The sequence below is a fragment of the Boleophthalmus pectinirostris genome, unplaced genomic scaffold, assembly GCF_026225935.1.
Source record: "Boleophthalmus pectinirostris isolate CB_2022bp ecotype Guang Dong unplaced genomic scaffold, ASM2622593v1 HiC_scaffold_6, whole genome shotgun sequence".
Classification (NCBI taxonomy): domain Eukaryota; kingdom Metazoa; phylum Chordata; class Actinopteri; order Gobiiformes; family Gobiidae; genus Boleophthalmus; species Boleophthalmus pectinirostris.
In genome coordinates, this window is record NW_026571447.1 from 24,931,073 (window position 1) to 24,945,825 (window position 14,753).

General features: G+C 37.3%; 1 protein-coding gene across 2 annotated transcripts in view; it reads right to left on the reverse strand.

The window, feature by feature from the left end:
- aplp1 (amyloid beta (A4) precursor-like protein 1) overlaps positions 1-14,577 on the reverse strand; it is a 32,066-nt gene extending 17,489 nt beyond the window's left edge. For both annotated transcript variants that reach the window (XM_020937592.2, XM_020937591.2), the window contains exon 1: positions 14,323-14,577. In XM_020937592.2, the coding sequence (XP_020793251.1) occupies positions 14,323-14,388 (66 nt within the window). In that variant the 5' untranslated portion in view covers positions 14,389-14,577. The remainder of the gene's footprint in view (positions 1-14,322) is intronic.
- Between the last annotated feature and the right edge of the window lie 176 nt (positions 14,578-14,753).

Sequence of the window (14,753 nt, forward strand, 5' to 3'; positions counted from 1 at the left end):
GTTCTTCGTTGGTTTGAACAGAATGAGGTCATATTGACAACCTGTGATGTAAGATTGGCAAAATAAATTAGCAATACTGAAGAAAAAAAAAAAAAAAAACTTAGAGAAAGTAGGACAAAAATGTAATTTTGATCTACATCAGAACTAATACAAGATCACATGGTAACATTAAAAAACCTGCTAGGATGCTGTGTTAAAAATGGCATGTGTTTTTATCAGTATGGTATCAAAATCAATACTGAGCCTCAACCCTTTTTTCTAGTATCAAAACCAAGATTGAAATTTTATGACAACACAACTGCCTCGTCATCATTCAAGATGAATTTGCTTTTATGGGGTAACCAAAACCATTTATTGTTTTATTTGTTTACCAGAAACAGTATAACTCATTGTGAGCTGTTATGATTGAATAATGAGATAAATAAAGATGATACAAAAATCTAAATCGGTTGTATACGTACCAATGCACTGTGAACTACTCTTGTGTAAACCTGATTTAAATGGCCCATTGCCAGCGCCACAGCAGCGAAATTACAAAACAGAGCCCACAGCTAAACTGTGCTCTTCTGATACTGTATCTCCTGCTTCACTGCGGCACAGATGGTGGAGTAGCGAGAGTGTTCCTGAGGGCACTATCTTCTCTCCTCAGCCCTTATTCAAAGCTACATTTAAAGGTGTAATATGTAAGTTTTTAGATGGAGGGTCTGAAATCTTCTATTCTCCATGGCAATGTTATATTTCTGCCTGAAATGTTCCACAGAATGGCATAAAACTTAGCAGTATCCATAACAAGCAGGTGACTCCATCCATAGGTTTTAGAATGAATTTTGACTATTACATCTTTTGAATGGGAAAAAGTCCTCAAAATGGAAGCTGTAATCGATGTTTAAAAAATGCCTGCAATTAAATACATGAAAGATAGACACGTTCATACCATACTGTGGGACATTCCAGGCAAAGCTGTAACATTTGGTGACAGACCCTCTACCAGAAAACTTACATAATGCACTAGTAATCCATCATCATTTATGTATCAAATACTTGTTGTTTTGCTCCCAAACAAAACTCACACAAAATACCTGACACTTTGCAGCTGAACTCTCCCTCCTCCAGCCAGTGCTAAATGGCCAGATAGATTGGGGTGCATTCATCATTGTAATCATATTAGTTAATTATTCATAGGTTCCATCAAGCCTCTTCCTGGTGTGGCATGTCTTTATTAGCGAGAGACAGCATTAGTCTGTCGGCAGGATCCCGGTGCAGAGGGGACAGAGCAGGATAGAGCAGGTTAGCGCCGCACATCCACACTCATTATTGTATATCCCCCGCTAATGGCTAATTGAAGACATTCATTTTCGATTCATAGGAAACTGATGCACAAAGTGGAAATGACTTCATTGGGTTTTAGCAGCCTATTAGCCTACAGCGCCATGCAGAGTTGTAAACCAATGTACTAAGCAGAATATCTGGTTTTAATATTTAATTAGCAACCATTACAGTGGAGGCTGCTGTTTGGAGAGATGTTGGAACATGCTGTCATCTCTAACTCTGCCTCATCAGTCAGATTACAGCAGTGCTCTGTGGGCAGCTGGCCATATAATCACCAGGCTCTATCTAATTCTCAAACTGCAGACAATACCAGCCCCCAAAATGGAATTTCATTTAGATTCAAGAAGGAATCACAATATGTGGCATCTGAATAGTGGTCATTATGGGGCTGGGTACCTACCATTTTTTTCCCAGGTGCCAATGCTGAATGTACCTTTTCATGTATTTATCATAATCCAGAATGTTAATGCTCAGAAATTCAACTGAACATAATTTCTTAGAGGAAAATCTTAGTTTTCATCATTCATTTATGTTGACAATCTCAACTTTCTATAGTGCTCTCCCAAGATACACCAGAGATCAAAACTTGCGATCAAAGGAAACAGTAGTAGTTGTTCAGTTCAGTTCAGTGGTAGTTGGTCAAATATTCTGAAGTTCTGAAGTCTGAATTCAACAGAAGTCACAGTAATATATTTATTATCATTACTGATATAAATAACTGAATAAAGGCAACAGACTTTCAACAGAACGTTGTTAGTTTTACTTCCGCTTGTGAATATAGGACGTCATTTCTCTTTCCCAACTATATAACTTCCTGGCATCATCTGTCACATGAACATTGAAGTACTAGGCAAGGCGTTTTGGAAATGTGTTTGTCATAATTGTGATAGTTGTGATGAGCAAGTCCACGCACGTCTGCCTCCATCACACCCACTGCTAAGCCAATGCTAATTTTGAGTCATCATGATGCATGGCACTGAGCGTTCTGTCCTCAAATGGTAACAAGACAAAGGAGCATTGGTCAATTTGCAGTTCATGTTCTTTCTGTGAGTTAACAGATTGTATAAGAAATGTAATTATAGTTACATACACCATAACATAACATTATGAGTAACTGAATCTTACTGGTGGACATGACATATGCGGCAGCTGCCACTATTTAACAGCGTTCATTTCTTGAAAACTGACAATTATAGAATGAGAACTTCCAATAAGAGCAGACTTTTAAGAGATGCTCTATCTCACATAAACATTACAGACAAAATGCTAGACTTTAACAAACACATGATTCATGAAGTCTGTTACTTAAGTATGCATAGCATCTAAACTGACAACCTTTGGATTAGTAGATGAACATTTTAAGGTAAGATAAAATAAAGTATATCCTGGATTTGACCCATCTGCCAGTGCCAATGGAGCAACCATCAGCACTGCTATAACTACCTTAGCTGGGGGATTTTGTTGATTGTGCACGTTTTAAGGCTAATCAGTGAAACAGGGGAGCCTGGAAATCCATTCAAAGACAAAGAAAAACATGCAAACTCCACACAGAAAGTTCCCACGCTGCCTGGGTGTAATCAACCCACTCAGCCAATCACCATGCTGCCTTTACCGTTACCACTGAGATATTGCTGCACAACCCTCACTCTCTGAAGTGCTAGGATGGAGAGATGTTCTATGTAATTCACTGACAGTGGTCATAATGTTTGCCTAAATATAAAGCTGGAAACATAGCAAAGTTCCAATGGTTTATTTCATGGGTCATTGTCAATAGATATTTGCTGTTATGTAACATGGCTAAACCTCCTTCACAGTTGCACACATGGGGATGCAGCCTGTTAATTCTCAGCAGTCTGAGACTGTGATGAGATTTGATCTGCACACAGATACCTTCGGATTGGAGGAATCAGAGGCTTAGTGGAGATTTGAGCAGGTCCATCTGAAGCATTCAAATACAAACACAATTGCCACTGGGATTTTCTGCTGTACCTCTGCAATAGGAACAACAGAAAGGAAAGTGATTTATGTATTTAACGTTAAACTGAATAAATTATTGATGATTTGTCATGCAATTTTAAGAAAGGGTTATATTAATAAATGTTCACAAAGAACACATGATATATAAGCATGTGTTCAAAATATTTGATATAAATATAATTTTACAAAATTATAATACAACTTTTGTTCAATAATATATATTTTTTTAATACAAAACTTTTATTTTTGCAATCTGTAAAGGACTGCACATTCAAATTAATACAAGATAACTTTTTCTGCTGCAGAATATTTTTCAAATGATTGCGCATAATTACATGTTTAGAAATGTATGTTCAGTGTCCTGCACTGTGAATGTAGCAGGCACTGTTCTCATTAAGGCTGACATTTCACATCACATGACATACCACTTACGTTCAAAGCTTCAAGAGGATTTTGGGGGAGTTTGACAGCGGCAGAAGCAACAAAAGTATCTTGTTCTATTTAGGTTTCATTATATTATTAATTAGATGTTCCCTCTTTAGAGATTTTCTGGAGTCCACTGACCCCAGAGCTCCACAGGCATGTCAATACAAGTCATGTCTGTCTGATCAATTAGGAACTCCAAGTAGATTTTAACTGAAACCTTATCAATGTGCATTGCATCATGATATTTTTCTACATTTCTACACAGTTTATTATTTAATTTACATCAGCATAATTAAAGGTGTATCATGCTCCATAATATGGTATTGAACACATACCTTCTATTAAAAACATGTGCATATTTATTGATATTGACTGATTTAAACAAATATGCAGTCTTATTCTTATTGCCCTCCTCTCTCACAGAACTGATCTATAATGACATCCAAGTAGCATCTCCTGCTTGTTTTCACAGAGATAGTTAAGTTTAAAACTATGCCATACTGTGAAACGTTCCAGGGAAAGCACTAACATCTCCATAAAGACAAACAGGTGGCTGACCCTCCACCAGAAAAATTACATAGTGCACCTTTAACTAGTAGTTTAGAATATTCTATCAATGAGGATGACCTGGATTTATTCATGGCAACAGGCAATAAATAATCCCATTTGAGTGTTTCCATGAAGAGGGATGGGGAAGACCGAGCTGGGGCTCAGAGATGACAGAAAGCCAGGTTAAAACATTCATCTATCTCTTTGCCTGTCTCTTATTTATGCACATAAATAAATTTGATCACATCGTGCCAACTCCCATGGGAGCTGTCTAACAGATGAGCCCTATGGAAATGAGGCTTTGGGGTTATATATACATATATACATACAGAGACAGGATGTCTGAAGCATGCGCCACACAAAGAAAACATATTGTAAACAAGATTATGTTTTGACATACACCACATTTGTTGAATACATTTTTTGGTAAGTGTTTTAGGTAAGGTAGGTGAATAAGATGTAACAATGTAACCTAGTTACAGGTAGTAACCAGGTAGTATTTAATTTCATGCAAAATCTGTGATTCTAAATCATTTAATGTAAACCTAAAAGTTAACATTTCATTTTGACTTATGACTATGACCTATGAGTCTAAGACTCCATATAAATGTGGTGTGGATAATACATTTTTATAATAATTGTTTTGAAAGTGTGTATCTAATTCATGGTAGATGTAATTGAATACAGAATATCAGTTATATATTATCTTAAAAGGAGAGGGACACAGAAGAAATGTATAACTTAAATTTACATGTTTTGTCTCTTAATGGCCTCTTTAAAAAATAACTAGATAAGCAAACAATAAATATTATACACTATTTCTGTACATCCTGTATTTCTTGTCAATTCTAACTTGTTTCTCACATGCTCATAAACAACATACACAGTTTTAGGCCCTTTAACTCTGCATTTTCTCTATCTCAGCATCCCTTGGACACAGAGGGTGGTTGCCGTGGATACACCGCCCACAGGAGCCAGTTACTGTAGCAACCGGTTCCCTACAGAATTTACCACGTGTCACTCATGGCCCCTCTCTCTCCCAGCGCCACTCATTATCAGCACACCTTGCTCGCCCGCCCTGTGAACAGCTGATTAGCACTGGCTTTGGGTTTGAGTCAGGCTTCACTAAACACTGAGGTGATTTAGGGGACAAACAGTTGACATCTCGAAATCCAAATATATAGTTTAAAGGGGCACTGTTTTGGGAGTCTGCCACCTGCCTGTCTACATAGAGATGTTATTGCTTTGGTGCGTGTTACACAGTGGCATTAAACTAAAGGTCAGATCACTGGAGGTGACCCCACTCACACTCAGAATGGATTAACAATAAAAACACCTGAAAATAATGCTAGATATATATGCTGTATACAGTATGCAAGTCAGATAGCGGACCACTCCACTTGAAAAGGTGTACATGGTGTACTTTTAAAGGCAAAAACACTAAATCAAATACTTGTTCTTTAGCCAAAAAACACCACAACCCACCTAAATTAAATTATTTTCATGATTTTGGGTTCACAGAGCAGCCACATTCATCCACCACTTAACTGAGGTGAACTGTCTTGCCCAAGGACACAACACAAAAGCCGTATAAGAAGGCAGACATAAGGACTGAGCCACTAGCCTTGTATATATGCCATTTTAAAAACAGGCAAGAAAAGAAAGAATTCAACCATGACTCCCAAGCCACTGAGCTATTGAAAGTCATATGAATACATGTCTGTACCTTTGTGCCTCACAGTCAATATGTTTTGTACTTGTTTTTGATCTGTGTTTCCCTGCTGCCTAACAACATAATATTGTGTGAGTGAGAGCGTGAGTCAAAGATTTGTTGTTCATTACATGATCCAGACCAAGAAGCAACAAACAAATTTTTCCTATGCATGTATTATGTATTCGTATGTAATGTATAAGACTCAAAAACAATTCAAAGTAGTGCAGATGAAAAATATTGTAAGTAACCATTAAAACTATCAAGCATAACATAACAAAAATACATTCACGCAGACATATCTAGTTAAACAAATAAAGTAATAAATAAATAAAAAAGCAATTTTTTAGATTATAGCATTGTCACAATACCAAAATTCTGAAAACTTGATACCACTTTTGATTCTGCAATGATAATTAATTAAACACCCTCTATTTAAGACAATGGAGTCATTTTTGTAACAACTCTAATTTGTATATAAGACAGACTGCTTCTATACATATCAGTTTCATGTTTTTATTATATTTTAATGTGGCAATAAAAAGGAATGTGAAAAAAATATGTAAAAAATGAGTGATACCCATAAATTCAAAGTTTGAAAGAGCTGAGTTTTGGTGTCAGACTGACATGTCATGACCGGCTTTAGACATCTAAGTGTAATTTTATACCAGGCCTCTCCAGCAACAACATAAAGCAGTCTGTGTAGTCTACTGATTTGTGCTGCAGAATTGCCCAGTGGATTAAATAATAGTCTTATCTGATTTCCACTAGTCTTAAAATCAATACGAACTGCCTGATCTAAACAGACAAAACAGTCATTCTTTTGGTGTTCAAAAAAATGTTGATTGTAGACCACTTTTTGATCTTGAACAGATGACACAAATCATGATATAAAAAAATCTAATTATTGACACCATGATGAAACAACACTGAATTCACTTTCATTCAAATTGTCTAACAGATCACCAATCCTCTATAAATCCTCTACTTTATGAATGACAAAATTTGCGTGACATAAACAGTCAGATAAAAAAACACTTGACATACTTTTTTAAATCTAGACTGAATTGAAAAGACACATTTTTTTCTTCTTAAATGGTCAAAATCATTCCATTTCTTTTCGATTATATTCTGACCTGAATAATTACAATTACTGAACAGAGAATAGACAATAGACATTGATTCAACTCTTCAGTTTCCAGATGGCCTTGACAGCAGCACCTGAGACTCTCATTCATTATCTCCACCACAAAAGGCAAAAATAAGCAGCAAAATGTGTCTGAGAAGCACCAATTAGGCCTCAAGGGAAGAATGGACAAGATCAGAGATGTTCTTCTTTCAATCCCACGTGACTACTGCAAAGTAACCTCAGCGAACTTCTCTATATATAGAAAAGATATCAAATATTCAACAAAATTCAAATGATGTTCAGTTCTTGTTACTGCTAGACTATGCCAGCTATTTAGAGATGAAGAGTCAACGTACATGTGGCCTGTCTTCAATTAAAACCCAATGTCAAAAAGAGATGAAGAAGGATAAATAATGAAAGCACATGTAGAATTAGGGATGCAAGATTAATCACAATTTATTTGAATGGACGCAATTTGAAGATCACATATCAAATACCATGATTTCCTCCACAAAAAACCCGATATCTGTTCTTATTCTGCTTAAAAACCTTAACCGTGTAGTTTCAATCTGTACAAACATGTTCTGTTGTCAGTTCATATTTCAGTCTTTTTGTCAATTCTTCTGAATGCATTTTAAAAGGTGAACATTGAACAGAATCCTATTATTAAAGCACAAATCACATTTCTAATCACACTGCTCATCAAAAAATCACATACACATATTTTTCTCAAATCGTTCAGCCAAGATGTGACTGACTGGGCCTGGTTAGAGCTGCTTGAGCAGAATGGGGAGGGGGCTGGAGAATGGAGGGTTTGGGGTGGGAGTGGTCCTTGGATGTGGCAGCTACAGACAGCAGACACAACAGAAAAGGGTGTGGGGAGGGAGGGGGGCATGTGGGGGTAGAGATGGATGAGAGAGGTAAGAGACAGGCAGCTTTTGTGTGCTCTGGAGGGAGGTGGAGTCTTCATTCAACATTAGGGCTGGGCAATATAAACAAAAGTGATCATCTTAATATTTGTTCTAGTAATGATAATAATAAGACATTTTGGAAATCCAACAGATATGTACTAAAATCTATCTTTAAATTCATTAGTTGAGATATATCAAACGTGAGACAAAAGTAAAATTGCTCTAAAAAGTGCAAGTATCTCTTAATAACTATGTCTAAAAGATTACATCATGCATTTGTTCCATTTTTATTTTTGCAGCATTCTTTTTTTACTATAAACTATATACCCAGTACTGAAACTTTGCATATTTTAGAAACAACATCTACAATATTAGCGATGATTACATAAACCACCTCTATTTAGTATCCACAGCAGTAGCCTATTTAAGCATGCACTTTACATTGCAGAATTATTGCTATTACAACTTCATATCAGACAACAGATTCAATATATTTATTGTATTACTTTTCCTAACAACACCTAAATTTGTCATCATGAAATTACTATCAAGCAAGTATTGATCGATCTACACCACTTTACAGCAATGAATTATGAATTAGATTTTGGCTTTGCCTTTGACGCATTGGATACAACTGGATTTATTATATTAACTGTCTGTCTCTATCTGCTTACAGAAACATACAGAGAAAACTAAGCTATTGAAAAACAGACAATTATTGTGGAGAGATTCATGAAATAATGAGGCAGGGGTCACTCTGGGTGGAGAGTGGTTGTTAAAGTGACATATTGTTAGTGCTGCTCTACGTACTACAGAGGCGTCAGTTTGTGAGTGAGGTGAGCACTGCAGTTTGAGCTGTGTATGAAAAGTGCGTGACAAGCACCAAAATGCAGCTGACGAGCCTGAGCCAGACCTTTCTATGTCCTTCAATAATTAATGCTCCTTCTCCTTCACAGTGCCATCTTTACAACGCTGCAAGTGGCGGATGTTTGACAGAGCTGTCTGAGGAGGAACACCAGTGATTAAAACTCAGGTCTAGACTTTATATTTGCAATACCATTTATGCCAGACCCAAACATGGATTATTGGAGAGAGCAGCTCAGGAAGGGCATCTGGTGTGAAACCTATGCTGAATAAAACTGATAAATCAACACACACTAGCAAACAGTGTCAAAAAAGATGAACACTGCAATTGTCAATCAAGAAAACATGTCTTTCCAGTACTTTACAAAGAAGTGTAAGTCAGTTTAGATTACCATGATTGACAGGTGGCCTAGCCAGTCAGGGACAGGCATGGTATCAAAGCAACATGGATGCTTACAAAGAAAAAAGAAAGGAAAAAAGTGGGAGAGATGTTTGACAGAGCTGTCTGAGGAGGAACACCAGTGATTAAAACTCAGTGCTAGACTTTATATTTGCAATACCGTTTATGCCAGATCCAAACATGGATTATTGGAGCGAGCAGCTCGGGAAGGGCATCTGGTGTAAAACCTATGCTGAATAAAACTGATGAATCACCACACACTAGCAAACAGTGTCAAAAAAGATCAGCACTGCAACTGCCAAGAAAGAAAACATATCTTTCCAATACTTTAAAAAGAAGTGTAAGTGTGTTTACATTAGAGTGACTGACAGGTGGCCTAGCCAATCAGGGACAGGCATGGTATCAAAACAAAATGGGGCTTACAAGGAAAAAAGAAAAAGGTGAAAGAGATATCTTGCCCATGGACAAACAAAAGGTCCCTCCAACAACCATCCACTCACTTACAGACTACAATCATACTGGGCAAATTAGGCAAGGTGGGTGAATTGTCACGCCTAAGGACATAACAATAGAATCAGGTCTGAGTGCAAATCAAACCCCTAACCGTTTGGTGCACAAGGGCTCTAACAAGTGAATCACTGCCGTCCCCAAATTTATGCTACACAATACTTAAGTGCTACGTGATTAATTGTGCAGCTCTCAAGGAGACTCTGTAAAGTTGCACCCATTTGTCACTGGAACAGAATTCCATTATTCATCCTACGAGTCCTTATAGAACAGACATTAAAATATGCCAAGTCCATAAGTACCTCACTCCCTGACTTCACTGCTGCATTAGAGCACAGCACTAAAGTATAGCCTCTCTCTATTTGCATGCACTTCAGCGCTCAGCCCACATCAAATTCTACACACTGTCCATCACCTGCAGCCTGTTGCTCTCCCTCAGTTACAATCTCCATTTTTCAAATCATTGGTGATGCCAGGACTTCCCCTCTTTCCTCTCTCTCTCTTCCTTAAACATGCGGGACTAGTGTTATCGCACACTGCAGATGTTTGGGAGGGGACCAGAGACTCCCACAGCCAGCAGCACTAAACAGGGTGCACTTCTGTGGCGTTAAACCTTATACAGAAACCATTATGCTTAGCCTGGCACTTCTGCAGTAGAGAAGACCTTGGGCTGCAGTACAGTCATATATCTGCTGCTCACGATTTGAGAAGATGTAAGTTTTGAGTACGCTCCAGGTGACACAGCTAATTGCAGCCATACTAGTGTAGTGTAGTCACAAATATTCAAATTTAAACCTTGATTTTCATAAATAGGAAAATACTTTAAAGCTCCCATATTACTCTATTTCTAATTTCTTTTATGTTGTTTCCTCATCACAAACATACCAAACATACTGGAATTGTGTTTGGTTTCATTCACACCTGTTTAACACACAAACCTGCCATATTTAGGCTGATTTCTGTTCCAGCCTGTGATGTCATGAGGTAATATAGGAAGTGCTTCACTGTGTTTTTAAACTTTACACATCTTCACTAGAATCATTTTAGATAATTGCTTTCCTGGAAATTCCAATCTCTATTGAGCTAAAGGTAAAAGGAGCTGTTAATGTGAAAACTACCACTTTGTGACATCATAAAGTGGAACAGTGCATTTTGAGATTTTCAGATGTAGATGTAATAATAATAAAGGTTAAGCATGTGTGAATGAAACAAAACAAAACTCCAGGTATGTTTCTGAAGAGGTAACAACATTCTAACATGGCTAAAAGCTCACAAGAGTCTTTTGCGTGATATAGGCCCATTAATACTTTCCATCTGACAATGATTATGACATTGACAATGATCTAAAACAATTCAGGAGAGGTCTAATTTTCCGACTGATACTTCAAACGAGTATTTAGTTTCAAGATCGTTTTCTAATCTGTACACTTGGGCAATGCTTTAAATAAAAATCAGTGTAGAAATGACCAACTTAACCTTTCTCTAATATTTGAAAGCCTTATCATACAAATGCTGTTACAAATGTTCAGAATGTTCACTTTGATGAGTAAGATTTGTAAATAATTGTTTCATTCAGTGATTGTTTTTGTATTTGGCAGCATTTTTTAATTAGTTTAGCAGTTTTAGCATTTTTTAAAGTCTTCTCTCAAATGTTACATGTCTAAAGTGTACATTTTGAAGAGAATTGTACAAGCAAAAGATTATTTCCAAAGTAGAGACAGCTTCTATGTTGGTCATCTGGACAAGGTATTTCTGATCAAGATGTTTTGGCTCCCATCCAGAAACAATTTTCAATTGGGGCTTGGGGACTTAGTTAGAAAAGCCCAACCCCAAAAAGAGGAGATTTAGAGTGAAAGTGCCCTGCTCTTGTTTACTAGCTAACATAATTATGGGTCATCTCTACTCTGAACCAATCCTGGACGAATGAGGGAATAAACTGTCTCATCGATCACAAATTTATAATATTATAAGGGAGAAAATTATAGACTATTTGGGGGACCACGTAGTCTTTTTCATTGGAAAACACAGACTCAGGGATATGTGCAAACTACCTGCACAGCACAATAAGATGAAAGAATGAACAAAAGCTATTCTTCTTCATTTCCCATCTGAGATCTGTAACAGTAATTTACAAAAAAATATTTGGCTGCAAATGACTGTTAATGATAATATCAGTGATACTTAAGTTGAAAGGACTTGAATATTAATGGCTTAATATTTTTATTGAAACTTTAAGCAAATGGTATCTTACTTACGAAATTAAATATAAATAATAATAAATAATTCCTCAGAAATAAAACATTTTCTTTTGGGGATTCATGCATTCCTTAGCCTTGATCTCCCGTCACTCAGTTCTAAACCTATCTGAAAAACACATTTCTCTAATACCCTACTGTGCCTATTCTAAAATGAATGTTCATGAATAATTCACATCAATTTGAAAGTGCACTATAGAATTGTGAGTGGAAGTATGCTAGCAAAAAGGGAAAAATAAGTGACACAATAAAATGATAACATTCATGTCCACTGGCTCATGGCCTCTGGTACAGAGCAAAGCGAGCACACAGGAATCCATTAGTCCAACATGATTATCTCCTGGCTCTAAAATTAATTAAGTGAGTCCAAAGCAGTGAGTGTGTGTATACAGAGGTCTAGCTGTCCTGATCTATTTCCCTTTTTTTCTTTTTTTTAAACCAAAATCCTCTTGTCCCGCTCTGAGAGGCAGATGGTGGTGTGGATTGGGAACAGGCCTACAGCTATCACAGCACTGCAGGTAGTCGTGAGCTGCAAGCAATTTCATGACTCACTTTTTCATTTTTTTTTTTATTTTTTTTTCCTAAAATCATTCTTTGGTACTCTCTCTCCAAATAGATACACAATTCAGAGTTGTACTCTCTTAAATATAGTGAGATTATATATTCATGTGCACTCTGAATAACTTTGATTAGAATGATACACAACAATAAAACTCATGTTTTTTAATAAATAATTATGCATTAGCCAGAAAGGCCATTGTATATTTTGTACAAAAGCCAATGTAAGTGGTTATGTCAAAAAGCACACTCCAGTGTTTATACCATATAATGCAATTGATCTTGACTATATTTTTTAGATTGTTTAACTATATGTGTGTAAGTGGATCTATAGCATAACTGCAGTATTTCCCACACAAGAGCCTCTGGACAAAAGCCCAGACCTTGATAAGAGACTTTGCGACAAACATTGTAACTTGCTTCATACTTTCAGGGTGAAGTCGCACATTCATAAACTTGTGATAATAGTCTGTCGATCAAGCTACAAGAGCATATCAGACATAATTGCATATTTCATAGTATTTGCACACAGTAAAAACACAGTGAATTCTGAAAATGGGATCATCAAATTAACTCATTTCAAGGATGTGATTTATTAGAGGAGTCTGACAGTTTTATTAGGCCTAATGCGACAGCCTAATCCAGCAGAGCCTCCCTTCTTCTGCTGTAATCTTCAATGTAAACCTTCACGAGCAGGTTTCCTTGTATGAAGCTAAAGCCCATTGCTAGTGCATCGCAGTAATCCCACTAAGGCTCTTATGGAGGAGATGGATTTCACTATGAAAAAGGGAGAGTGGGTTAGGACTGCCACGACTTACACAAGATCACTAATATATAAACATCTACAAATCCTCTTAAGGGGGGTACTCCAAACATATTTTAAGGTGGAATAGGAAATCACATTTGCGTCACATGCTTCTTTGTCCCCCCTTAAAATTGCAGTATGTTTGAAATACGTCCTTGCTTGTAACAGTGAAATGGAGCTCTAGCCCATCACAGACTGTAAGGTCATGGAGAGACAAGGGGCAGAGACAGGAGCAGCTGGTGCCACATTGATCTTTCTTTCTGTGTATGGGGGCTTTCTACTGTACTTGCTCTTTGGCTATTGACAGATGGCAAGATAATAAGTTATCAAGATTCTCCTTATTGAACTTGTCAATGCACAATGATATGTCAAAGTCACAACAGAGTAATAGCATGTAACAAAACTACACACCCACACCAAATGTTTCTATGATTTTCACTGTCTATTGTCTAAAGTCTTGCATTGTTGGCACACTTTGAGAATGAATGCGCCCTTCTATAAACGGAGAGAATACTCAAAAATGGATGCAATGAAACTCCATTTGATCTCCATCTTTCTACAGACCCAAGGCCTATAACATTTCTTCTGACAAGACACAGGCCCGGGCTTGACGCAGCGTACAAAAATCACACACACCAGAAGCAGACTTTAAAAATGCACAGGACCCCACTGTTACGCCTGTTCAGATTTAAATACGTGCGTCGTCGCGTTTAGATGATACATTTACAAATTAAATGGTGTCCCAGATACATAGATCAGTGTCTGACAACGATAGGGAGATGCATTCTGGACCACTGGACAATTTGCGATACAAGATGTTCATAAATGCTTTTAATCACACTAGTCACGTCGCCATTTGTCGAAATTATTACGCGCAACGTTGTAGTTTTTAATTTCTTACCTCGACGTTGTCTCCCCACGCGAAGAACAATACAGCCATCAATATAGGTACCGCAGTATGTCCCATTTTTCTCTTTCGTTGGTGTCACTCGTATTTTCGTCCCTGGGAGTAACAATTCTCAAATAAACGACTCGAGTATACGTCGTTTGGTTACATCAGTTGCTGTGATGGACGGCTTCCTTATGAGGTATCCTTCCTGTGTGTCTGATCACAGTGCGCGCTCTCCCTCTCTCCAATGGCACCCCCGCTATTATGTGCAAGTGGATGTAGTCTGAACCAAGCCCTGTTTCTGCGGCGATTTTACTCACACGCGCCTCTCCTGCTTTGTTTTGGCTTGGTGAAGAGAGACATCTGGTGGTGAGAGTTGTGTATTACAGAAATCCTCAAGCCGATCCCAATTTTATGGATTATGGGAAATTACTTTTTTATTT